The sequence below is a fragment of the Nicotiana tabacum genome, chromosome 4 (genome assembly GCF_000715075.1).
Source record: "Nicotiana tabacum cultivar K326 chromosome 4, ASM71507v2, whole genome shotgun sequence".
NCBI classification, from domain to species: Eukaryota; Viridiplantae; Streptophyta; class Magnoliopsida; order Solanales; family Solanaceae; genus Nicotiana; species Nicotiana tabacum.
The window spans coordinates 87742912-87769780 of NC_134083.1; the positions used below are offsets into that span (position 1 = coordinate 87742912).

The 26869-nt window shown below is 35.5% G+C and overlaps 1 protein-coding gene across 2 annotated transcripts in view; it reads right to left on the bottom strand.

Annotated features, from left to right (window-relative positions):
* Nucleotides 1-17652: 17652 nt before the first annotated feature.
* LOC107823023 (anaphase-promoting complex subunit 1-like) overlaps nt 17653-26869 on the bottom strand; it is a 50742-nt gene continuing 41525 nt past the window's right edge. Inside the window, exons 31-37 of one of the 2 annotated variants that reach the window (XM_075252159.1) lie at nt 23162-23335; nt 22993-23056; nt 22767-22903; nt 22538-22686; nt 21284-21362; nt 20906-21004; nt 17653-18763 (exon numbers count right to left, since the gene is read on the bottom strand). In XM_075252159.1, the coding sequence (XP_075108260.1) occupies nt 18377-18763; nt 20906-21004; nt 21284-21362; nt 22538-22686; nt 22767-22903; nt 22993-23056; nt 23162-23335 (1089 nt within the window). In that variant the 3' untranslated portion in view covers nt 17653-18376. The remainder of the gene's footprint in view (nt 18764-20905; nt 21005-21283; nt 21363-22537; nt 22687-22766; nt 22904-22992; nt 23057-23161; nt 23336-26869) is intronic. The other variant, XM_075252160.1, reaches the window with a different exon arrangement.

Here is a 26869-nt window from a genome sequence, read left to right on the forward strand (position 1 = left end):
GGGCTACCTTATTTCGAGTTCGAGTAAATACTCACTCGACTACTAAGCCTATGGTCTACATTACTTCGAGTTCGAGTAAACACTCACTCGACTACTAAGCCTACGGGCTACATTACTTTGATTTCGAATAAGCAATCGCTCGACTATTAAGCCTAAGGGATACTCTTACTTCAAGCTCGAGCTAACACTCATTCGGTTATAAAGACTACAAGGTCCGACTTCGATCAAATTGCCTAAGGCCTCGAACTTATGAAAACTTTCATAAGGCATGAATGAAACAAAATCTTCACAAGGAAGAGAATAAAACAGAGACAAGTCGGGAAAGTATATATATATATATATATATATATATATATATATATATATATATATATATATATATATATATATATATATATATATATATATATATATATATATATATATATATATATATATATATATAAGTATTTACAACGTCTAATCAGGACCCTACACAAAAAATCAAAATGGAAAAAACCCTAAGTTTCCTGGTTATCTCCGGGGGCAGTCTCTTCTCCATCGGGATCCTCCCCGCTCTCAGACCCACTCTTGCTCCCATCATTATTATCATCATCATCATCATCATCATCGGAAGCCAAGGCTCCGGCATAGGCTTCAAGATCTTTAGCCTTTTTTATCTCCTCGGTAAGATCAAAACCTCGAGCATGGATCTCCTTGAGGGTTTCCCTCCGAGATTGGCATTTGGCAAGTTCAGCAACCCAATATGCTCGAGTTTGAGTGGTCTTGGCTGCCTTTTTTACTTGTACTTGAGCGGCTTCAACATCGGCCCGATAGACGGCCATGAATGCATCTGCCTCGGCCTTTGCTTTTTCTGCTTCAGATTTGGCCTGGGCAAGTACGAAAGCCAACCGAGCCTCGAGCTCCTCTATTTTTCTTGCTTGAACCGAGCTCTTTTCCTTCATGACTTGAAGTTGACTTTCGGCCAATGATAATTGGGCTCGAGCAGTCTCTTTTTCTACAGCAAGGCGGTCCATGCCTTCTTTCCACCCCAAGGTCTTCGCCCTTATTGTATCGACCTCCTCACGAAGCAGCTCGATCACCTCAAGCTTTTGCTGCAGCTGTGAGATCAAAATATTAGCCATCATTCCCGAATCGATCCCATGAGTTTTTAAGATTATAATTACCTGCTCAGTCAGGTCGGTCTGATCTTGGTATGCCTTGGCCAACTCAGCTCGGAGATCTTTGATCTCTTCCTCTTTCTACCCATTAAGAAGTTTAAGGGCATTTCTCTCTTCTAAAATCCCTCGGAAGTCAGCCTCACGTCGGCTCAGTTCCGTTCGAGACTTGGAAAACTCCTCTTGGTGAAGAGCTAAAGCCTATACGAAAAAGAGAAAAAGTTAGGCAGAAAATGGAAAAATATGACATCGACAAAGGGAATCGAGACTTACCCGATTCAGGGTCCGTTAAACCTCAAAGAAAAGACCCGACGCGTCACTCGGGTCGGCAGCATCCTCAATACCGGTAAAAAAATCACGAAAGGGATCCTCTCCCTCATGGGGCCCGTCTACATCAAGGGTCCCCAAAACTAGAGCTTCCCGAATCGCCCCTTCGAAAAAAGCAGGGAGAGTAGGCGAGTCTCCGATTACTATTGCCCCAGTTCGAAGAGCTTCAGGGCCGGTCCCTTCAGATATACCCACCATTTGTTGACTTCGGTGGGAGGCATCCTCGATCTCCAATGACTCGGGGACTTTGCTCGAGTCCTTCCCCGATATCCCCTCAGTTCGAGATGGAGCCTCATCAACCGCCATCGACCCAGCTGCTTTTGGGGCATCGATGGTTTTCTTCACTCGGGCCACCAGTATGGACCCGTCATTTTCTTCTTCTTCTTCTTCTTCTTCTTCTTCTTCATCCCTTAGACGCCGAACAGATTCTTCGGTCAAAGGGATGATGTTCTTCCTCGGCTTATGAGCTGCCCTCTTCTTAAGCTTTGGATCCTCGGCAATTGAGGCCCTTTTTCTCTTGTTATCCTTCGCCGGTTTTGGAACCGGGGCCGAAGTCTCTTCCTCACCAGACGAGGACCTCATGATTGCATCTTTGCCCAGGCCTACACACAAGAAAATTGGTTTAAGTATAGGAAAGACATTTTGTTCGAATCATCGAAGACATGGGAATGAGGCTTACCATGATTTTTAGCCTCCCATTGACCCTTTGATAAGTTGCGCCACGAGCGCTCAACATATGTGGAGGTCGAAGCCAGGTCCTGTACCTAACTCTTAAGGTTAGGAACAACACCAGGCATCCAAGCAAGTGCTACATCACGGAAAAGGATACCGGTGAGAAAGAAACAAAGGAGCAAAACAATAGGAGCTAACAGTAGAAATTATACTTACGCTTCATGTTCCACTCCTCAGGAGACGGAATCTTCTCAGCAGGGATTAAGTCAGAAGTCTTCACTCAAACGAACCTGCCTATCCAGCCTCGATCCTTGTCCTCGTCAATGCTCGATAACAGCACTTTGGTAGCCCGGCATTGGAGTTTTATTAACCCACCTCGATAAAGGTGGGGGCTGTACAATCTAACGAGGTGTTCGAGGCTGAAAGACATCCTCTCGACTCTGCTCACGAAGAAGAGAATCAGAATAATGATCCGCCAAAAAGAAGGATGGATTTGGCCTAGGTTTACTTGATATTGGCAGCAAAAGTCGATGACAACAGGGTCGAGAGGGCCCAACGTGAAAGGGTAAGTATATACACTTAAAAACCCTTTCACATGGGTAGTAATATCTTCTTCGGGAGCCGGGACTATCACTTATATGTCCTCCCAGTTGCAATATTTCCTTAACTGCTTAAGATGGCCCTCGGTTATCGAGCACATATATCTCGATACTGGCTTGCATCGACCAGGGACCGGTGAAACTTTGTCGATCTTAAAATCGGAGGTAAGAACATACCCCCCCGGGAACACACTCCTCAAGTCGTGGCTCTACCGGTGTTTTGTCGCCGGCGGGCCGCGAAGAAGAAGCTTTTTCTTTTTGAGGAACAGTTTTTGACTTTTTCGCCATTGGGATTTGAAGATTAAAGATAGAGGAAGATGACAAGATTTGGTGTTCTAAAGAGAGATTTTGCAGTAAAAAACACAAATTTACAGATGAAGAACTCAGAAGATGCGAAAGGGAACTTAGAGAATTTGGAGATGTAAAAGTAAAAAATGGTAAAAATAGGGGCTATTTATAGGGTTGGCAATGACGGTTCAGTTTGTCGATGAATGGCCGACCATCGTCTGACACGCATTTAATACCTTGGTAAACTAAGCCGACGGAACAGCTATCACGTACGTCACGGTCGGGCTCGATGCAAACGTCAGTTTGTATCGAGTCACATCGCTTGAAAATCATGTCGTTTCTTGCCACATTCTTTCCGAGAAATGAGGGGACTATCTGTATACGGTCAAAACCGATTTCGACCTTCATATGATTAGTCAAGATTGGAACACAATGGACCGAAGGTCATCCTCGTAATATCAGGTATGAGATCCGAAGCCAGGTTACCGAGCTCAAATTTCTGAGACCGATCAAATACCGAACTCGAAGTCATTACTAAGCTCGAATCCAAATCGAACTATGATGCGAAGCGGCGTTATCGAGCTTTAGAGCCAGAGACCGACCAATACCGAGCCCGAGCCAATACCGGGCCCCGAGTCAATATCGAGCCCGAGTCAATATCGGGCTCTAAATCTGAAAACCAACCAATACTGAGTCCGATCAAGATCAAGTCATGGGACAAGAGCCGTTACAGACGCACTCAGGAGAGAGAATCTCGGCGGAAATTTGAAAAAAGTTATTCTATCATAGGTTTTCCACTATATATTTTTAATTATATCCAAAGTAGGATCCCTCCACTATAAGAGGAATGGCTATTATTTCTGTAAGGATCCAACATCAAGGCATACATACATTCTTATATTCAGATACTACTATTGACAGAGAAATACAGTAGAGATTATCCTCTTGTGAGCTTTATACATTGATTCATCTTGCTAGTCCATAAAATCGCTTTCTAATTTAATATTGGCTCGTATTTCATTCTTTACAAGTCAATATTCGATATATTTCTATTTACTTTCTGATTTGTACCAAGTTGTACCACGTATCCTTAGAACTACGTATAAATTCAACTCTATCCATTTTTTGGGTAAACAATGTTCTTTTAAAAGTTCATCTGCATTTTTATTTTATTTTTTGGAAATTACTTTTGCTTTTACGCTTTTTGGAATTGTGATTGTTTGAATTTGGTTAATCCTACCCAACTTATGTACCACTAATTGAATCGTTAAACAACCAAATTTTTGGGACTTTTTTCAACCCCAAGATGTAATGAATTGACATAAAATGCAAATGACTCTAATACGAGAGCATACGCTAAGCACTTAGTTAATGAAGGTTGCGTTTTCCTTCCTTTTCGTGTTTACTGATAAGGTGGAATCATGGGAATAACTTTACCGGGTATCTATCTTAGCTTTCTCAACAAATGATTTGAAAGAAGCAAACCTTGAAGGAGAAGACCTAACATATTTTACCACATTTCTTACACGAGTAATAGGATCAATTTGTTCATCTAACTCATCTTTTACAATCAAGTTCAAAATATGAGCATTGCATCTAACATGCAAAAACTCATTTCCAAGTATTACCACTTTCTAATCATCAATACGCAACTTCAAATGCTTAATGGCAGCATCATTAGCACTTGCATTGTCCAAGGTCACTGTAAACAAGTTCTCAAAACCCCAATCAAATAAACATGCTTCAATTCCCTTAGCAATAGTCTCACCTTTGTGATTCGGTGTTGGAAAAAAGTTTAAATTTTTTTTTGTAGATTCCATTGATCATCTATCCAATGTGGTGACAACCATGTAAGTTAAGTTTTGAAGTAATATCTATGTATCACTAGTAAGACATACACGTTGGTTCTTAATAAAAATTTTAAGTTTTTCCTTCTCTTCCTAATAAATCCTCAAACAATGTCTAGCAACAGTTACACGAGAAGGTAATTCAAAATTAGGTAAGGCTTTAGCCATTAATTTCTTAAATCCTTCTCCCTCAACAACTCTAAAAGGTTGCTCATCAAGAATTACAAATTCGGCAATCGCCCTCCTAATGTCATCCACATTATACACTACCCTTTCATTAGTACCCGAACCACCTTGTAGCCACCCTTCTTTGATAGGTTTTAATGTTGATTGTCTCTTATCAAGGACTCTAAAGGGAGATTTGTGACATATAGCATTTAAATGCGACCATAACGTAGTAGTCTCATTCCTGCTACCTGCAACAAATGTTTTAGGATAATAATTGCATTTTGCCTTACATTTACCTCCTTTAGCAATAAATTTGGAGAAGTGATTCCAATCTCGAATGTCTCTCTACCACTATTCCCAAATTTAGAATTTTCTGATGGAGTCGTTCTTTTTTGCTTTTTAGGAGGAGTGCGTCGATGAGGAGTATCTTTACTTTGTTGTTGAGCTGCCACTGGCGAAGGATTATTGATAACCACCTTCGCATTTCTTTCAGAAGTTGTAGTTTCCATTCGGAGAAAGAGTTCCTACAAATAGAACATATTCAGTTACTATTTAACTCTCTTAAAATAAAAGAACGATGGGATGTAAGCTATGATAAAATTAAACTTCTCTATACTCAATATCTTTTTAAGTAACAGTATAGTGAACTCAAGTTAATCATCTAAGAGAACAAAATGAACAAATAAATTCGACAACAGGGAGTAATACAACAGATTTGCTATACAACTCGCTAATCGGAAAAAGAAAACTCTTAGTTAATCGGAAAAAAGCAAAGCGTATGTATGCAGCTAAAAGAAAACATGTAAAATGAGAAAGGGAAGAGCCTTATCAATGAAAGCAAAAGAGAGTTGATAGGGTTTGAGCTAATTTGGTTTGAGTTAATTGGGGGTTTTGGAATGGAACGTAGGGTTTCTTGCCTTTGGAGAAGAGGCAAAATGGTTTCAATTGTTTTATTATTTTAGAACTAGTTTATGACTAGTCTAGTTCTACTTTAGGACTAGTTTTTGTTTGGGCTCAATTATTCTTTTATGGGCCAGACAAAAAAAAAGCATTTACATGGGCTATAAAACTAACTTAAAATATTATGCTACATACAGAAATTATAAAAAAAATTAAGAAATATTTATAACTTACATTCTAGTAAATATTTTTAGCTATCTAATATATAAAATATGTATACATGTAATATCGGGTTGGTTTAGTTTCGATTTGACTTTTTTTAGTTAATACCAAACCAAACCTATTATGGTCGGATTTTATTTTTCAATACCAAACCAAGTCAAACCAAACCACTAGTCGGGTTTTTTTCGGGTTGACTCGGATTATCGGGTTGGTGCGGGTTATCGGTTTGGTTTGCACACCCCCTAGTGCACAATATTTATTTTTTTCAAATATCAAGAAAGAATTAACTTTTTTTTTCCAAAGTTGCCCCTGGAGTAAAGAGCCTAGGTGTATTTGTTGTATTTCCACTGAACAATTTAAGTTTAATATGGTCAATTACATTGTTAATTAAAGCTAAAAGGTGGATAACTTAATATGTGTGAAAACAACCAAGAAATTGCTTAAAATGGACCGGAGGGAGTATGAAATATTAAAATTTAAATATGTTGTGAACTAATCAACTCGACACTATCTGCTTCCTTTGTTCAATGATCATGTCTTATTAAGCGCTTAATCCAATTACAATTATGAGAATATCTTCTTCGTTTAGAACCTTTTTGATAGTCTTTTAACTGTGCGAAATACCATAAACAACCATGTCGAACGTGCACGGGCACAATACATAATAGATTATAAGAGGATTAAATCTATCCACCAACTTTTGGAGTTGAGTTCATTTTTATTCATTGATAGAAAGTCATTCATTTGACTTCCTTCATTATTTATACATAATATGAAAGAGAAATAAATTACTATAATAGATGAAGGAAAATACTAAAATCACATAGAAACTCGAATGCATAACATGGATTTGTCTCAGTCGTTGCAATTGACAATAATGTACCTGTTAAGTGTTGTCTAAACTTCACATATATCATAAGGATATAAGCTGCTGTATACACATCTACAGCAAATCCAACAATCATATTCGCAATTATTATTGGTAGTACACTCTCTCAAACAAGTATTGAGTTGTGGTAGTAATCTTTTCTTGAGTCCATAGATTTCAGGATCTATATTACGTGTAGCATTGACTGAAGCAAAAATTACATTCACAATTATTGAAATAAAATGTTAGTTAGTGTAATATGAAATGCACACATTTTACAATTATAATTGTCAAAATTAAATTACGTTTAGCATATTATGAAGTGCAGTCATTGATATGAAATTCATATCACATATATGTGCCCACATGTATATGCATAGTGACACACAAAAATATAGAATTATTATCTTAGGGATAAAAGGGATACTAACCAGTGATTGCTATGAGAAGAACAATAAAAATTAAGCAAATCTTCAACAATAATATGCTAGGCACACTACGGCACATTTTATAAAAGTGTACTATGTGAACATCTCATTACCTTTCGGATGCTATAATTTATAGATCTTTTTGCTAATGAATTGGCTCTCTGTCTTCTCTTTCAAACAATGTGATCTATAATTAAAAATTTCTCTCTTTCACTTTTCCCCGCAATAAAAGTTGCATTGAATTAGTTAGAATGAGTAACTAGAAAGTCATGTAGTAAATTGTATTTTCCAATTGCTTCAACAAAAAATAAAGAGTTCACAAAATTTCATATCCATATTACAGAAGATACATATGAAAATAAAAGATGAACCAGATCATGACATTTTATAATTTGAATATGACTACAAAAATATGCAAGGAAGAATACAACACGAACTTTATTATCTGACAGTCTAGCATGTACTACAGTTATTTCTTTTATGTTTTGTTTATTATACAATGATATGAGTTGAGTTTATATGGAGAAGTGAGAATTCATATAGCCTACTGATCCATTGCTTGGGATTAAGGCGCAGGTATTATTATATTTTTTTACATGTTTTTCTGCTTAAGCCTTACTCTGAGTTTGCCTTCCTTTTTAAATAATGTGATCTATAATTTAAGATCTTTTTCTCTCCTACATTTCTTGATAATGAAACTGAATGACATTAGTCAAATGAAATTCTTTTACTACAAAATCTTGTAGTAAATTGATTCCTTAATGCTCCAACAAAAAATAAAGAGTTGTCCAAATTTCAGATCCATTATTTTTGAAAGAAGCATGTTAGAAATGAAGATGAACCATCTTATAGCATTTATGAAAGTGTACTAGGTGAACATGTCATTGCTTACTTCTCTTTTCCAAAAAATGATCTTTGATTTACAATTCCTTTCTCTTTCACATTTTTCCATATTAGTTAATTAGAATAAATTTTTTAAACTAGAAAGTCACGTAGTAAGTTGTGTTTTTGAATTGCTCCCATTAAAATATAAACAACAACAACAACAACAACCCAGTATAATCTCACTAGTGGGGTCTGGGGTTACTCTAGGGTAGAGAGGCTATTTCCAATAGAAACTCGGCATCCTTCCCTCCAAGAACTCCCCACCTTGCTCTTGGGGTGACTCGAACTCACAACCTCTTGATTGGAAGTAGAGGGTGCTTACCATCAGAGCAACCCCTTGTTCCCCTTAAAAAGATAAAGAGTTTACAAATTCAAGATCCATCATTTTCGAAAGATAAAAAGATGAACCTGTTCATATATCTACTAAAATATGTTATTTGACTACACCTAGAGAAGTACATAAATCACATTAATGAACTGACAGTCTAGCATGCACTATATATAGTTTCTTTTTGTTTTTTACTCATTATTATACATTTCTACGAGTTTTTATGTGTAATCCTTAACTAAATAAATGAGTTCTATTCATTCCAACTTTTATTTGTAATTCAAAATGAAGTAACAGACATGAATTTATTGGAAGGATAGGCTTTATAACTAACAAATATGATCTATATTTAATAATCTCTTTCCCTCCCACATTTCTTGAAAACAAAAACTGAATAAAATTAGTAAAATGTGAAAAATTTACTAAAAGGTCATCTAGTAAATTGTGCTTCCCAATTACTTCAATAAAAAATAAAGAGTTGATCAGATTTCAAATTCACTATTTTTGGAAGAAACATGTTAGACATGAAGATGAACTACATCATAACATTTTATGAAAGTTTATAAAATCAATGTCGCGATCATGGCCAACGGGTATGTCCCATGCCGATCGCAACCGCAGGCCAAGATCCGGGATCGCGAAGAAACTATGTCAAGCTTAGGTTCATCATGGGGTTCCATGATCACGTTTGGCCTAGTAATCAAATAAAACGAAATCAAAGGAATTAGGAAAAAGTACATAAATAGCCAATTTAAACTCAAACTTTGATGACCCAAAATGTTATCTTTAACTTTAATAATTAATTCAGTATTCTAAGACCTCGAAAAGTATTATTTATCACTCCTCGACTTGCGTGTGTAGTCCGTATAATTTTTTGAAAAGTTTTTATGTGAAAAATATATTAAAATGTAAAATAGAGCTTTAAAACTTAACTGAGTTGACTTTGGTCAATATTTTGAGCAAACAGACTCGGATTAGTATTTTGACAGTTTCGGTAGGTCCGTATCATGATTTGGGACTTAGGCTTATGCCCGAAATTAAATTCTGAGATCCCTAGCCTGAGAGATGGAATTTTGATGAGAAATTAAAAGTTTGTAAGCTTAATGATTTTTAAGAATTTACTCATGTTGGATTTATTGATACCGGGTCCGTATTTTAGTTTCGGAGCCCGCTATAGGTCCACTATAATATTTATGACTTGCCTGCCAAATTTGGTGGGAATCAGAGTTGATTTGACGTGATTCAGACGTCCGGTTGTAAAAATATAAGTTTTAAAGTTTTCTTGAAAATTTCCTTTGATTTGGTGTTTGATTCGTAGTTTTAGGCGTTATTTTGGTGATTTGATCGCGCGAGCAAGTTCGTATGATATTTTAGGACTTGAGTGCATGTTTGTTTTGGAGCCTCGAGGGCTCGGGTGAGTTTCGGATAGGCTACGGGATGATTTCGGACTTAGAAAATTTGATTTTCTGTAGACTTCAGGCTTCTGGTGTGTTCTTCTTCGCATTCGCGAAGGTACTCTCGCGAACGCGGAGAGTAAATTGAACTGGCACGTTTAGTGCTTCGCGTTCGCGACAGGGAGAATGCATTCGCGAAGGGTTGAGGTGCGAAGCTTCGCTTTCGCGATCGAAGCCTCGCGTTCGCGAAGGGAAAGAGGCTGGCTAGGTAATTTGCCTTCGCGTTCACGAAGGACATGCCAGGCAAGCTTCGCGTTCGCGAAGGGTAAAATTAGACAGCCCAAATTTTTGCTTCGCGAACGCGAGGCACTGACCGTGTTCGCGAAGGGTAAAAATTTCAGAAACAAAACTTAAGTTCTCGAAAATGGGATTCGTCCCATTTTCAACTCTTTTCCATTTTTGAGCTCGGGTAAGGCGATTTTCATGGAAAAATATTGGGGTAAGTGTTACTTATCCTAAGTTGATTATATTTCATAATTCCATACTCATTTACATCATGAATCCGTGAATTTATGGAAGAAAGATCAGATTTTTATAAAATCTTTCAAAAACGAAAATTTAAGATTTGAAGGTTCATTTGACATCGGAATTGGATAATTTTTGTATGGTTGAACTCGTAGAGGAACGGGTGTTCGGATTTCGCGAGTTTCTCGTAGAGGAACGGGTGTTCGAATTTTGCGAGTTTTTTCGGGATTTGAGATGTGGGTCCCACTGTCGAATATTTAAATAAATTTTAGATTTTTATCCGAAAAATTAGTAAATTCATATGGAATTAATTCCTATGATTCGTATTGGGTATATCGAATTGTTTGTGAATAGATTTGACGCTTTTGGTGACAAATTCAAAAGAAAAAATTGTGGTCGAATAATTTATTTGAATTTGCAAAGCGAGGTAAGTGTCGTGATTAACCTTGACTTGAGGGAATAGAACCCTTCAACTAAATGTTATGTAAAATGCATGTGAAGGACGTATAGGCAAAGTGACGAGTTTCTATACGTCGTCAAATTAATTGTTTGCATAATTATTTGAAAAATCACAAATTATTTTAAATCATGAATTAATTATTATAATAATTATTTCTCTCTTATTCTTTGTCAAATAGTATACAATTTTGATGTTGTAATAGTTACTCCAAATATAAGTTTTGAAGATTTTGTAAGCGTGATTTCGAAACAAGTTATGATTGATACTTCATTGAATGTTATTGAAATCAAATAAATTGTTCAAAACGGTTCTCCACCAATATTGATACACAATAATATGGGTGTATGTGTATATCTTGAGCTGAAAAAAAGTTCGAAATTTACAATGTATCCCCTTTGTACATTATCGAGTGAAAAGGATATGGATATGATATGCTACAATTCAAATTTTGATGTGATTTCCTCAGAGTATGCACAAAGGTTATACAGAAGAGATACAATGGCGATACAATTAATATGATTGAGTTTGGGGATGGAGAAACCTGGCAGGATACAGAATCTGATGAAAATACAATAATAAATGACCCTCAACACATAGATGAAGATGAAGGTCAAATTTATAAAGACAAGGCTACGATGGTCAAAGTCATGAAGCACTTGGCAGTAAAGGAAAAATTCAAGTTTAAGGTGTATAGATCAAGTGAAAGCGGGTATCAAAATATTTACTGTATAATTATGTATCTCAATGTATATCGTAGTTGATGTTATAAGCATTAATTATGCAAAAAATAAGTTGATATTTGTAAGTCTGTAGCGGTACACTTTTAAGTTGTGATTGTCACCTACTTATATTCTGTAATTCAAAATGAAGTAACAGGCTTGGATTTATTGGAAGGATAGGCTTTATACTTAACAAATATGATCTATATTTAATAATCTCTTTCCCTCCCACATTTCTTGAAAACAAAAACCGAATGAAATTAGTAAATGTGAAAAAATTACTAAAAGGTCATCTAGTAAATTGTGCTTCCCAATTACTCCAATAAAGAATAAAGAGTTGATGAGATTTTAGATCCACTATTTTGGAAGAACCATGTTAGACATGAAGATGAACCACATCATAGCATTTTATGAAAGTTCATAAAATCAATGCCGCGATCACGCCCAAACGGGTATATCCCACGCCGACCGCGACCGCAGACCAAGATCCCGGATCGCGAAGAAGCTAAGTCAAGCTTAGGTAAATCATGGGGTTCCATCATCGTGTTTGGCCTAGTAATCAAATAAAACGAAGTCAAAGAAATTAGGAAAAAGTACAGAAATAGCCAATTTAAACTCAAACTTACCAACCTCTAGCCCTAAATTAGATACTTACCAAAAGTAGCCGAAAATTAAAGATACACACAAGGAAGGATTCTTCCATCTGACAATCACGCAAAAGATCTTCCTTCCTTCCCTGTTTTTCAAGCGTATCATTTTCACAGAGACCTACATTCTGTAGATCGCGATATTCTCTCCCAAAAGATTCTCAAAAGGAGCTCCAAATTTAATTCAAAAATCGATCAATTTCACTATAAAAGCAATAATTTCCTTTCACGATTTCTCTGTAGATACAGCTTTGATGAATGAACTACGAACTACAATCAAAATCAATCAAGGAATTAGTGAGTTTTGACCTAATTTCAGCTACTTCAATGGAAAATTTACCAATTTTTATTCAGTATGGTGGCCGATGGAATGTTGACAACAGTTTTGTGAATTACAATGTCGATGATGTAATAGTTACTCCAAATATAAATTTTAAAGATTTTGTAAATGTGATTTCGAAACAACTTATGATAGATACTTTATTGAATGTTATTGAAATCAAATACACTGTCCAAAATAGTTCTCCACCAATATTGATACACAATAATATTGGTGTTTGTGTATATCTTGAGCTGCAAAAAAGCTTAGAATTTACAATGTATCCCCTTTGTATAACATCGAGTTAAAAGGATATGGATATGATCTGCTACAATTCAAATTCTGTTGTGATTTCCTCAGAGTGTGCATAAAGGTTATACATGAGAGATACAATAGGGATACAATTAATATGATTGAGTTAGGGTATGGAGAAGACTGGCAGGATACAGAATCTGATAAAAATACAATAATAACTTACCCTCAACACGTAGATGTAGATGAAGGTCAAATTTATAAAGACAAGGCTACGATAGTCAAAGTCATGAAGCATTTGGCAGTAAAGGAAAAATTCAAGTTTAAGGTACATAGGTCAAGTGAAAGCAGGTATCAAAATATTTACTGTATAATTATGTATCTCAATGTATATCATAGTTGATGTTAGAAGCATAATTATACAGAAAATAAATTGATGCTTGTAAGTCTGTGGCGGTACACTTTTAAGTTGTAGTTGTCACCTACTTATATTTGTAATTCAAAATGAAGTAACAGACTTGGATTTATTGGAAGGATAGGCTTTATACTTAACAAATATGATCTATATTTAATAATCTCTTTCCCTCCCACATTTCTTGAAAACGAAAACCGAATGAAATTAGTAAATGTGAAAATTTTACTAAAAGGTCATCTAGTAAATTGTGCTTCCTAATTACTCCAATAAAGAATAAAGAGTTAATCAGATTTTAGATCCACTATTTTTGGAAGAACCATTTTAGAAGATGAACCACATCATAGCATTTTATGAAAGTTCATAAAATCAATGCCTCGATCACGGCCAAAGGGGTATGTCCCACGCCGACCGTGACCATAGGCCAAGATCTAGGATTGCGAAGAAGCTACGTCAAGCTTAGGTTCATCATAGGGTTCCATGATCACGTTTGGCCTAGTAATCAAATAAAATGAAATCAAATAAATTAGGAAAAAGTACAGAAATAGCCAATTTAAACTCAAACTTACCAACCTCTAGCCCAAAATTAGACACTTACCAAAAGTAGCTGAAAATTAGAGATACACACAAGGAAAGATTCTTCCATCTGACAATCACGCAAAAGATCTTCCTTCCTTCCCTGTTTTTCAACCGTTTCATTTTCACAGAGACCTACATTCTATAAATCTCGGCATTCTCTCCTAAAAGATTCTCAAAAGGAGCTCCAAATTTAACTCAAAAATCTATCAATTTCACTATTAAAGCACCAATTTCCTTTCTCGATTTCTCTGTAGATACAGCTTTGATGAATGAACTACGAACAACAATCAAAATCAATCAAGGAATTAGTGAGTTTTGACCTAATTTCAGCTACTTCTATGGCAAATTTACCAATTTTTATCCAGTATGGTGGTCGATGGAATGTTGATAACAGTTTCGTGGATTACAATGTCGATGATGTAATAGTTACTCCAAATATAAGTTTTGAAGATTTTGTAAACGTGATTTCGAAACAAGTTATGATTGATACTTCATTGAATGTTATTGAAATCAAATAAATTGTCCAAAACGGTTCTCCACCAATATTGATACACAATAATATGGATGTATGTGTATATCTTGAGCTGAAAAAAAGCTCGGAATTTACAATGCATCTCTTTTGTATAATATCGAGTGAAAAGGATATGGATATGATCTGCTACAATTCAAATTCTACTGTGATTTCCTCACAGTGTGCACAAAGGTTATACAGAAGAGATACAATGACGATACAATTAATATGATTGAGTTTGGGGATGGAGAAGCCTGGCAGGATACAGAATCTGATAAAAATACAATAATAAATGACCCTCAACATATAGATGAAGGTCAAATTTATAAAGACAAGGCTACGGTAGTCAAAGTCATGAAGCACTTGGCAGTAAAGAAAAAATTCAAGTTTAAGGTGTATAGATCAAGTGAAAGCGGGTATCAAAATTTTTACTGTATAATTATGTATCTCAATGTATATCGTAGTTGATGTTATAAGCATAATTATGCAAAAAATAAGTTGATATTTGTAAGTCTGTGGCGGTACACTTTTAAGTTGTGGTTGTTACGTACTTATATTTGTAATTTAAAACAAAGTAACAGGCTTGGATTTATTGGAAGGATAGGCTTTATACTTAACAAATATGATCTATATTTAATAATCTCTTTCCCACATTTCTTGAAAACGAAAACCGAATGAAATTAGTAATTGTGAAAAATTTACTAAAAGGTCATCTAGTAAATTGTGCTTCCCAATTACTCCAATAAAGAATAAAGAGTTGATGAGATTTTAGATCCACTATTTTGGAAGAACCATGTTAGACATGAGATGAACCACATCATAGCATTTTATGAAAGTTCATAAAATCAATGCCGCGATCACGCCCAAACAGGTATATCCCACGCCGACCACGACCGCAGGCCAAGATCCGGGATCGCGAAGAAGCTAAGTCTGGGGTTCCATCATCGCGTTTGGCATGGTAATCAAATAAAACGAAGTCAAAGAAATTATTCATGACAAATGAGAACAAGCCCAAGAGAAAAAAAAATAGTCTCAAATTTTTAGCAAGGTTGAATGTAAACACAGGACAAACAAAGTTTCTTTGTGCTGTATAAAACTAAAATCCATCTAGTCAGAAAATAATTGCAGAGAAACTCAATTGACTATCAAAGAGAAGCGGTTAAAAACTGAAAATTATAGCAAATCGAACGGAACTCAGGCAATCTCTAACGCTGCTGCATTTTGCCATAATGCAGTTAGTTTTTGGAGAAAATTGGCTCCAATGCTCCTCCATTTTTGGTCCCAAAATGGGTGATGAATAGCGCCACTCTAAATTTGGAGTGACACTATTCATCTCCTCCATTACTATTCCCTATTACTTTATTATTAATTTTATTATTTAACTCTTTTAATTTATATCTTTATATATACCTAATTATATTTATGTAATATCTTTATAATATTAATTTTAAATCTTAACTTTGGCGTATAATTTTGATAAATTAATTTTGGTGCATTTATTATTTTTATGTAAAATTGTAAGTTAATTTTATTATAAGTTATAATTGTATAAAAAATATATAATCATCTCAAAAAATGAATGATGCAAATATAAAATATTAGATGTTGCTAAAATTGAAAAATGCGAATATAAAATATTAGATGTTGCTAAAATTGAAAAATGCGAATATAAAATATTAGATGTTTCTAAAATTGAAAAGTAAAAATTGAAAATACATTAAATGAAATACATTAAAATTGGAAATATATTAAATTAAAATACATAAAAATAACTTAGTAGGGACCTATGTCGTTTCCAGATACACCAAAATCATTACAGTATTGAGTGAATGGGGCCGAGGATTGTTGTGGTTGTGACTGTAGAAATTGTTGACTTCTTTTATACATTATTCGTTGTTGTTCTTGTCGCAAAAATTCACCACGAGTCGGATCGACAATAGATCCACATCGATCATTAAAATTTTATTTTCTTCTTTCAATTCTTTAAGTCTTAGTTTTTTCTTTTTGAACAGTCAAAACATCTTTTTTTGTCTCAGTTGCATTATTCATCGCCTCAACAATCCAATTATTTTCTGATTAGACTATCTTATATAATAAAGGAATATAAATTATATGTGATGAATATGTAAAAAAAAAAAAAAAAAAACAGATAGAATTTCTTTAATAGAAATAAGAAAATAAATTTTAAATAAAAGATAATAATATAATATTGAAGAGAGAGAAGAATATAAAATGAAATATTCTTTTTTGGAATAAAAAATAGAGTAACGGTTGGAGTAACTTTACTCCATTTTGGATTTTAAGGACCCGTTTGGCCATAGATTTTGTCAAAATAAATTTGGATTTTAAGGACCCGTTTGGCCATAGATTTTGTCAAAATAAATTTGGATTTTATTTGGCAAACACATGTTTGGCCATAGATTTTGCCTATATTTTGGGAAAATTCCAAATCCCAAAACCAGCTGGGCCAAAATATCACTATTATATTTTTTTAAAATTACCCCAAACTTTTGTATTTTATAAAAGAGCCCACCATCTATTATTTTGTAACAATGTTGCTTCGTCTTCTCGGTCACCTGACAGCGTATCATGTAGTTCATTATAAAAATGATAATTTTGTATCAAATTTATTTATGTTCAGGACTATGGTTTGCGATAATATAATGAATGTTATTAATAATGGTACTGTTAGGTATTTGTGATAGTTTTTAAAACTTGTGGGTATAAGTCATGTTTCATGTTTTTCCAAAATAAATTTGGGAAATATGTTTTGAAAACTAATGTCCAAACACATTTTCATCTTCAAACCAAACTTCACCCAAATCAAATTTTTCAGAACAAATTTGGGAATATATGGCCAAAGGCTAGCTAAATGAAGGCAAGGGCTGGAGATGGCCTCGGAGTGCAAAAATAACACCAATCAGTACAACTTGCTTCCTAAATTAAAATAAAGGGATCATAAAAATGCTTATACATATAAAAAAAAATCCTTTGCACCATCATTGCTACAATTCTCAATAATGAAGAATTATAAGGTAATGTAACTTAAACATTTTTATGTTCTAAATCCCTATTGGGTAAATTGATCTGCAAAAATAATATTTAGAGGGACATGTGAGGAGAAATCAAATAAAGCAATTGAGTATCAGCTCAAACGTATTCACTTCAATGTATTAAAATGATATCCATGCGTCTACATGAGGCAAAATTAAACAAGAATAGGATTATATCTCAATAACTTTCGAAGATGATTAGCAACACCAGGCGGCAAGGAAAAGAACGAACACCCTCACTACATTGTGAAACGCACAGCGAGAACTTCAGAAATTCATTCACTTCCCAAAAAAATAAAAAGGATTAGAAGAAGGTGAATCTAGTTTCTTTTTTTACTCTTTTCTATGTAATATTTCTTCACTACTGATCTCGCTCTTATTCTTCAATTCTCTTTTTCTTCACTGGTGAAAATGTGCTATCTGAGACGGCAACTCCGGAAGATGTTGGCTTCATCCGATCTCAGTTCTCGGGTTTCAAAGTAGACTTTGTCATATTTTTAAACTGAAGCTGTGATTGACTATTGGATTGTGACGGTGCAATTGATTTTCTTCAAACTTCAGCTGAGTTCACCTGTATGACCCTTCTTCTATACTTCAAGAGAGCTGATATACGACTTTTGAGCTACATGGAAATGAATACTCTTCTAGTTATTGGGACTATAAACTATGACACAGTCATCAGTATATTCTACAAGAATAATCTTAATCATTCTCTCCTATCTCAATATTAACATATACCTATACGTATTAATAAATAATAGATAAGACTTACAAGTTACAACAACAATAAAATTTAGCGAGTATATCTTAAGCTCATCACCGGGAGCAAAACCCTACTCTGTTGATCTCACTGAGGGCAGTAACATCAGTTGTCGGGAACACCAAATGTAAAAGAGGGACCGAAGAGGATGTGTTAATTGCCTTGATTTTATCCAAAGCTCTTTTAACTTCGAATGGTGATGCCACATTGTACCATCGTACATACCAAGAAAGAAGAGTTGATGAAACCCTTCTCTCAGAATCTTCAGTTGGCCATTTTCCAGATTTCATGTACGTAGAGAAGTCCTTTGGGAATTCAAGAGATGAATTAAGAATCTCATCTACACGCTTCTGCACTGAACCAAGAAAAGTTGATTGCACTATCCCTTCCTTTGAACTTGTTGATCTTTTACTTAGCAAACCATTACTGTAAGCCAGTGCTATCTATACACCAAGAATGGAATACGGTAATCAATTAAAGATGGATACCAAGCACAGCAATTAAAGGTAATTGCAGAAATAAAACTACTTGAAACTAGTCATATGCAGCTTAGTAGGAAAGGCGTAGAGAATAATTATCTTCCCTATTGATCAGCTTCTGTCAAGCATACATACAGCTAGTAAATCAACACAGACAGCACATCGTTAAGAGCAACGAGCATTTCCAAATAGATTTGTGACCTAACCCTATTAAATGTTTGTTCCTTGGTATAAGGAGACTTTAACATAAGGCACATGATTGTTACTAAATATTAATTAGGTGACATTGATTGTCCAAGGTTTACCAAGGGTAAAATCTTTACTTGCCACCTAAGTTGCTCGGACTCGGGTGCGGGTGTCCGATGCGGGTGCGGATCTAGAGGTCAGATACTTCATGATCTAAATTTAAAGATTCGGGGGTACGGATACGGGTCCGGGGATTCGGCTAAAAATAATTCAATTATTTAAAAATAGAGTTATAAAAATATGTCTAAATTATGAGACATTATATGAAAAACTTACAAGGTATTCCGAGAAGAAAGAAAATATTGAACAAGAGTAGAATTTTAGAAGAAGATAAAAGGAAAAGGACTGACATAGAAATTTATATATACAAGGTATTCCATTTTCTTTCATATCACCCTAACTTTTGATTTGTTTTAAAAAATCATTGTATCTGTCCCAAATTTCTCCGTTGATTTTGGTCAAAGTACCCAAAATCGGTTGACCAGATCCGACACGGATCCCACACCCACGTCGTGTCGACACGGGTGCGGCACTGAAAGTGAAGAGTGCAAGCAACTTAGCTTGCCACAATAAAATCTTCTTATTGACTTATGTTAGATATCTAAAGAAGATTTATTTCATAAAGATGAAATAGTATTTAAAGAGTATTAGGTCTGTAACGGTGTTAGATATGTTAAGATACATTAATACTCATCGACCAAGGGTAGGATATAAACTTTCCAAATTAAAATCATCCGTCTTTTGGACTTTCTTATGTTAGATAAGTATTATTTCATAAAGAGGAAATAATATAGTTAAAGATATATTAGTGCCTTATGGTGTTAAAAATGTTAATAATACATTAAGGGGTCGTTTGGTGTGGTGTATGAGAATTTGAATAGGGTGTATTAGTAATGTTGGGTTTAGTAATGCTGGGATTATTTCTTATCTACTGTTTGGTTTGGTGTATAAAAAATAACATGCATTACATAGGGGTGTATACATGCACATCCATGCATTAAAAACCATGGTATTACTAATGTCATGGTTTACTATGTATTAGTTATACATAAGATAATACCAAATAGGGTGTATAACTAATATTGTATTGGTTATACCAAAGCTAATACATGTATTATTTTCTCCTAATACATCCTACCAAATGATCCCTAACGGTCATCATATTTTGGTACCAAAACTAAGACCACAAACACTGCAACTCTCAAAAACATGACTTCATGCATGTAATCAAGCAATTTATATTAATAATAATCTGTGCAGAAGCATACAATTCAACACGTAGCTCCTGCACAGAAATCTCAATGCCATCTGCCCTCAATAATTCATTATACTTTCATAGTTTCATGTACTTAGCTAATGGAAAAGAGTTGGCTCATGCATTAAGTTGATGATAGATAAATAAACCTTTCTAATACCAATCAGATTAACTTTTAAGTAAACCATAGCTAGCTCCCCTCCACTTCAGCAATATCACGTACACTAACCTCTAGTTTAAAAGTTACACCAACCACCTATTTGATTTGTGTTTTGGAGACTTCCCATCACTTGTTTCAAAGAGCATTTGGTTTGGTTTACACTCCACGGTAGCCAGGTATACAAAAGAAACATGCACCAAAGCACTAAACAGAGAGTCCAAATATATTTTGAGTCTAAAACTAGATCACATTCAAGTAAGAAAAGGAAACCCTTCACTTCTTCCAAAGAGAATTTAGAATGATCTAAATGCAAAATAACACAAAGATAGCATGCCCAAGCACTAAGCAGGTAGTTAAAATGGAAATTTGAGTCTGAAACAAGATCACTTTTAAGAAAATTCATAGGTTGAACCAGCTAATCAGGTACAAAGCAAACAACAGATACCTTCAAACTTGAGATGAACAGTGCGTCCTGTAAATTGCTGGATCTACTAGTAATCTGATCGACCATGGAACCAATAGTTGTGTATAATGACAGATAAACCTGCAGCGTTTCCAAATGTTAAAAAAACTACCTCCTAATATTAACACAAGCTTTTGAACAAGGAAAACAAGTAACAAAATCTTCATGAGAATCTACTTCAAACATTGAGTAGATAACATTTTTTCTGAAAAGGCTAGCAGAAGTTCAGTTCAAATGTAAGCTTTTTCTGTGGTAACTACACAACTGCATGGCTCAAAGACATAGCATGTACTGTCCACCATTTAAGAATTCACTGTTAAGTATCAAGGTGAAAGAAACATTTGCAAGATGAAGCATCACCTGTAATAGTGCTGCCCTGTCCTTGCTTACACACTCAAATAACACTTGTAAGCAAAATTCCTGGAAGTCAATGTCAGATCTGCGAACATGCAATACAGGCTTTACTATCAACTCATGATTCCAATCAGAAGACAAGATTATCAGCAGGACTTCAGACAATCTTGCTACATTCACATCTTGGAGGCTAATCGTTCATTATCTGTGCAATCAAGTTTGATAGGACTTCACAAAATCCTGCTGCATTCACATAATCAAGGCTATTCTTTCATGCAATCTTTGTTATATTATTTAGTTGGTTCCTTGTAAATGAATTACTTGGTAGAAAAATTTTATGTAAATAGTCCCTTCTTAATTGGAGCAGATATAGCTTATTTAATCAGCTTGATGAGTCCGTTCATGCATGATTCTCGGGATTCTCGTATGCAAGTTCTTCACATTTTGGAGTATCTGATGTCTGCTCAATGCAAAGGTCTCCTTTTCTCCAAATATGGTCACCTCCAGGTAGAAGCCCATTCAGATGCGGATTGGGCTGGATTTCTAGATGACAGAAGATCTACATCCAGTTAATGTACGCTCATAGGACGGAACTTAGCTACTTGGAGAAGCAAGAAGCAAAGTATTGTTCTTGATCAAGTGCAGAGGCAGAATATAGATTTATGGCCCAGGGTGTTTGTGAACTTTTGTGGCTACAAAAGCTACTTGAGGAATTGAGATTGTCTAAAAAAGGGAAACTTTTCTTGTATTGTGATAATAAGGCCGCAATTAGTATAGCTCAAAATCTTGTTCAACATGACAAATGAAACATGTTGATATTGATCGACAACACTTCATCAAAGAAATGATTATAAGTGGTATCTTGACTTTGTTTCATGTGTCATCAGAGAAACAGCTAGCTGATGCGTTTACAAAAGGACTCAATAAAAGATCCTTTCACACACTGGTTTGCAAGTTGGACATGTGTGACATCTTTGCACCAATTTGAGGGGTTTTTATTCTTAGAATCAGGGTACTAGTAGCTTAAAAGCTATTTTGGCTTAAAAGCACTTAAAATAAGCCAATCCAAACTGGCTCTTTGTTTCAGGTGTCATCATAGAAACAACTAGCTGATGTGTTTACAAAAGGACTCAATAAAAGATCCTTTCACACACTGGTTTGCAAGTTGGACATGTGTGACACTTTGCAACATTGAGTCAGGAAATCAGTAATAGCTAGTGTATTGACTTGAGAATGAGCAATTAATAGACGGGCACTTGCCTGCTATTCCAGTTAGGGTCACAGCAGAGTTGGGCAAACGAAATTAAGCTTGGGTTAGACGAGAAAGTACTGATCAACTGATCTACCATGTCGCCATCTCGACAATCTCTACTGGTGGCAGAAGCTCTTAAACGTGTCAAACCAAACACCTGTGTTAAAAGCAAACAAAATTTGATGTAACACGTAAACTAGACAAAGAAGAGTTAAATTGATGTAAATGAGAACTAACCTTGTGCATTGCTCGTGACAGCAGTGACTGACACCCCGCAGGATCATCCACATAGGAACATGCTCCGACTTTTCTCTTGACATAGAGGACACCAGAACTAAGCGCATCATTCTTGTCCCCTGAGCTCCATGGTTTTTCTGTAAAAGAGTTGCAGATAATATTGAACAAAATAAGTAAATAACCTCAATGTCCAACTACAAGAAGCTAAAAGCAACGTCAAATTTACCCTCAGGAATGTGGTTGATGACTTGAGGCCAGTATCGAGGACCGCAGACACGAACAGCCTTTAACTATAATGCAAAAAGGAAAAAACTTGGTTTGGACCTAAAGTTTCACGTATATGGTAATCTTAAAATTACAGCATAACTTTGCTTGTACAGAAGATCAGAACTTACAACAGCACGTTCTGGAAGAATACATGGGGTGACCTCATAAAAACTTGTTTCTGCATAGTGTTCTGTCTCTCGAACAGTAACTTCTAAAGGACAATAGACAGGTAAACCAGTGTCCACATCAACTGTCTGAACCCAACGAGCTTCTGTCGCAAGAACATACAAATGCCGAAAAGCCTGTACTGATGCAAACTTGAATTATAAAGTACCCAAAAAAAAAATCACAGGCAAAGGAACGGAAAGAAGCATAAACAATGACAGTATATAATGTTTACTTAGATAATTAACCAAAATATAAGGCATCAATTGAGATCGAAGAAGAAAGAGCAATACAGTTGCAAAGAGATACTCCACACAGGGGGGAAAAGGAAATAGTCAATAACCTGTCAATTTGAAACAGGGAAACCAATATGTTGAATAATTTCAACTTCTGCATGACTAGTATCAATGAAATCCACAAATGAGAGTTTTGAGATAATTCAGCTTCAAATAAGAGTCAATACATCATATCATGTTGTTGATTAGCATGATTCAAGGAGACTTGATTTAGGAGTATTGATTAGCATGATTTCAGGAGATTTGATTATATTTAGGAGATCTGATTCTGATTTGATTTGATTTGATTTGATAGCTATATTGATTGTGTAGATCTATTTTATTTCCTTAATTAGCATTAGGAGTTTTTTATAAATTCCCTTGCTCGTAGGAGGTAAACACACACAGAAATATAAAAAGCCTTTTCTTCTTCTCAAAATCTACATGGTATCAGAGCCATTGTTGCCTTTTTGAGGTGAGTTATCTCCCTCGCAGTACTAGAGTTCCGTTTTTATCAAAGAGGTCGAGTTTTTTCTCTCTTGGTGGCTGTCTGCAACACAAACTCCTTCTGATTTTCTTCTGATTGGGCAGAATTATGGAGACATTCAAGGAGACGGTTTCTGGAGAAATCTTGTCTTCGGATGAAATTCAGCTTCTTCATCGTCTCCTAGCCAAACTTGACTCTGCTATTGTTGCTACATCCAATCATGTGCAATCAGGTACTGCCTTTGCTGCTCACCGTAATTCTTGGATTGTCGATTCTGGTGCAAATAGACACATGGCAAGCTCTTCTAAAGGCATTCAAAACTATTCTCTGTGTCCCAAAGAAGATAATGCTAAAATAGCCAATGGTTCTTTAACCCCTATCTCTGGAATAGGTTTTGTTATTTGTACTCCTAATATTAAACTATCATCCATGCTCTATGTCCCTAAGTTTCTTGTCAATCTTTTATCTGTTAGTGCCATCACCGGATTGTAAAATCGAGTTCATTCCCGATCATTGTATTTTTCAGGATCTTCAAACAGGGAAAAGGATTGGCAGTGGTAGATTGCGTGATGACTTGTATATATTAGATGGAATTCAAAACTCTAGTCAAGCCTTTTTTTGGGGGAAAGTAAGGATGTTAACCAAGAAATAATACAGCGGCATAGACGGTTAGGACACCGTCATTCTTTGTTTTGAAGAAGTTATATCCCGATTTGTTTTCAAGGACTCGATTTGAATCTTTGTTCTGTGATGCGTGTGGATATGCCAAGCATACTAGAAACTCTTATCCTGTGAGTGATAATTTAAGTTGCTCGGACAAGGGTGCGGATCTAGAAGTCGGATCCTTCGAGATGTAAATTCTAAGATTCCGGGATACGGATCCTAGTACGGACACGGGTGCGGGAATCTGGCTAAAAATAATTCAAAAATATAAAAATATAAAATTATTTCTAAATTATGAGAAATTATAAAATGGGAATTTCTTTTTTATTCTCAAGTTGTAGATAAGTAAATGATTGATTTCCTGGATAAGGTACGCTATTTTCTTCAAATTTACCCTAGTTTAAATTCTGATTTCGGGAATCAAATAGTATCTCGTATCGAATTTATCCGTCTGTCGTGGTCAAAGTACCCAGAATTGTTTGACCATATCCGGTACAGATCCCATACCCACATCCATACTAGTGTCGTGTCGACATGGGTGCAGCACCTAAACTGGCGTGCCAGAGCAACTTAGGTGATAATAGAAGCACAACTCTGTTTATGACTATTCATTCTGATAGTTGGTGCTTCATGTGCAAAAGCTCGGGCGAAGATGTAGATCATCTCCTATTGCATTGTCAAGTGGCTAATCGGTTGTGGGGAGTGATCCTTAATTTGTTTGGGGTGCAATGGGCGATGCCGGGTACAATGAAGGAGGCGTTGCATAGTTGGGTTCACATGAGTGGAAAGAGAAGTCCAAGGGCATGGAGTGTCGCTCCCTTAGCAATCATGTGGGTGATATGGAAAGAGAGAAATAGGAGGGCTTTTGAAAGGATGGTTTTGTGAAATTGCAAAGTAGTTTCTTGTTCCTAGTTTCTTTTTGGTGTACTCATGAGGTCCCTATTTGTATAGAGGATTGAATCTCTTTTGTTGAGAACTATATTTTGGTGTAGGTTCTCTTTTTTTTATATATATACGGCTTGTATACGGGGTTAGTCCCCAATTGTGAATAAAATTATTTATCTTATCAAAAAAATGACTATTCATTCTAATGCATGGGGTCCTACCCAAACTGTTTTTTTGTCTGGTAGTCAATGGTTTGTTACTTTCATTGATTGATGCACTAGGATGACTTGGGTATATTTGTTAAAAGCCAAAAGTGAAGTTTTCTCTTGTTTTCATTCATTTCATTAGATGATTTGTACTCAGTTTGATGCCAAAATAAAAATCTTGAGAACTGACAATGGTAGCGAATACATGGATAAAAGATTTGATGCTTATATGGAGTCCAATGGGATAATCCATCAGATTTGTTGTCCTTACATTAGTGCACAAAATGGGGTCGTTGAAAGAAAAAATAGGCATTTGTTAGAAGTAGCAAGATCTCTTATGTTAACCATGCATCCACCCAAACCTTACTGGGGGGATGCTATTCTAGCGGCTTCCTATCTTATCAACAGAATGCACTTAAACCCCTCAATTTTCAAAGTCCTCTGGAAACTTTAAAGGGTAAGAATGAATATATCGTTCCTCCAAAGGTGTTTGAGTGTGTTTGCTTTGTCCACACTAGAAATTCTGGAAAACTTGATCCTAGAGCTATAAAGTGTGTTTTCATTGGGTATTCTCCGATACAAAAAGGTTACAAATGTTATCATCCTCCCTCTAGGATCTTTTGTTAGCATGGATGTTACCTTTCGAGAATCTGAACCTTATTTTAGTATTACCTCATCACCTCTTCAGGGGAAGAGCAGTAAGGAGGAACAGGTGATTCCACCTAGTTCTATTACTGAACCTCTTGATGACACTATCACGGGGGTAAGTGAAATTGGAGAAAGAATCCAGAGGGAACTATTGGGCGTTTGGATAGACCTGATTTAAAAATTTACTCAAGGAGAAATAGAGCAGAAGAAGCCATCATGCAATTTACCGAAACTGAATCTTCTTCTACTTGTGAGTTATCTACATTTCCTGATAAGTTAGATGTGCCTATTGCTCAAAGAAAAGGAGTCAAACCTTGCACCACCAAACACCTTTTATGTAACTTTGTCTTCTATAAATCTTTGTCTCCCTCCTAGAGTCTTTGCCTTGTCTATTTCTTCAGTGTCTATTCCTTAGAATTGGAGGGTAGCTTTTGCAGATCCTAAATGGAAGCAAGCTATGATTGAAGAAATGAAGGCCTTGTCAAAAAATGAGACTTGGAAACTTGT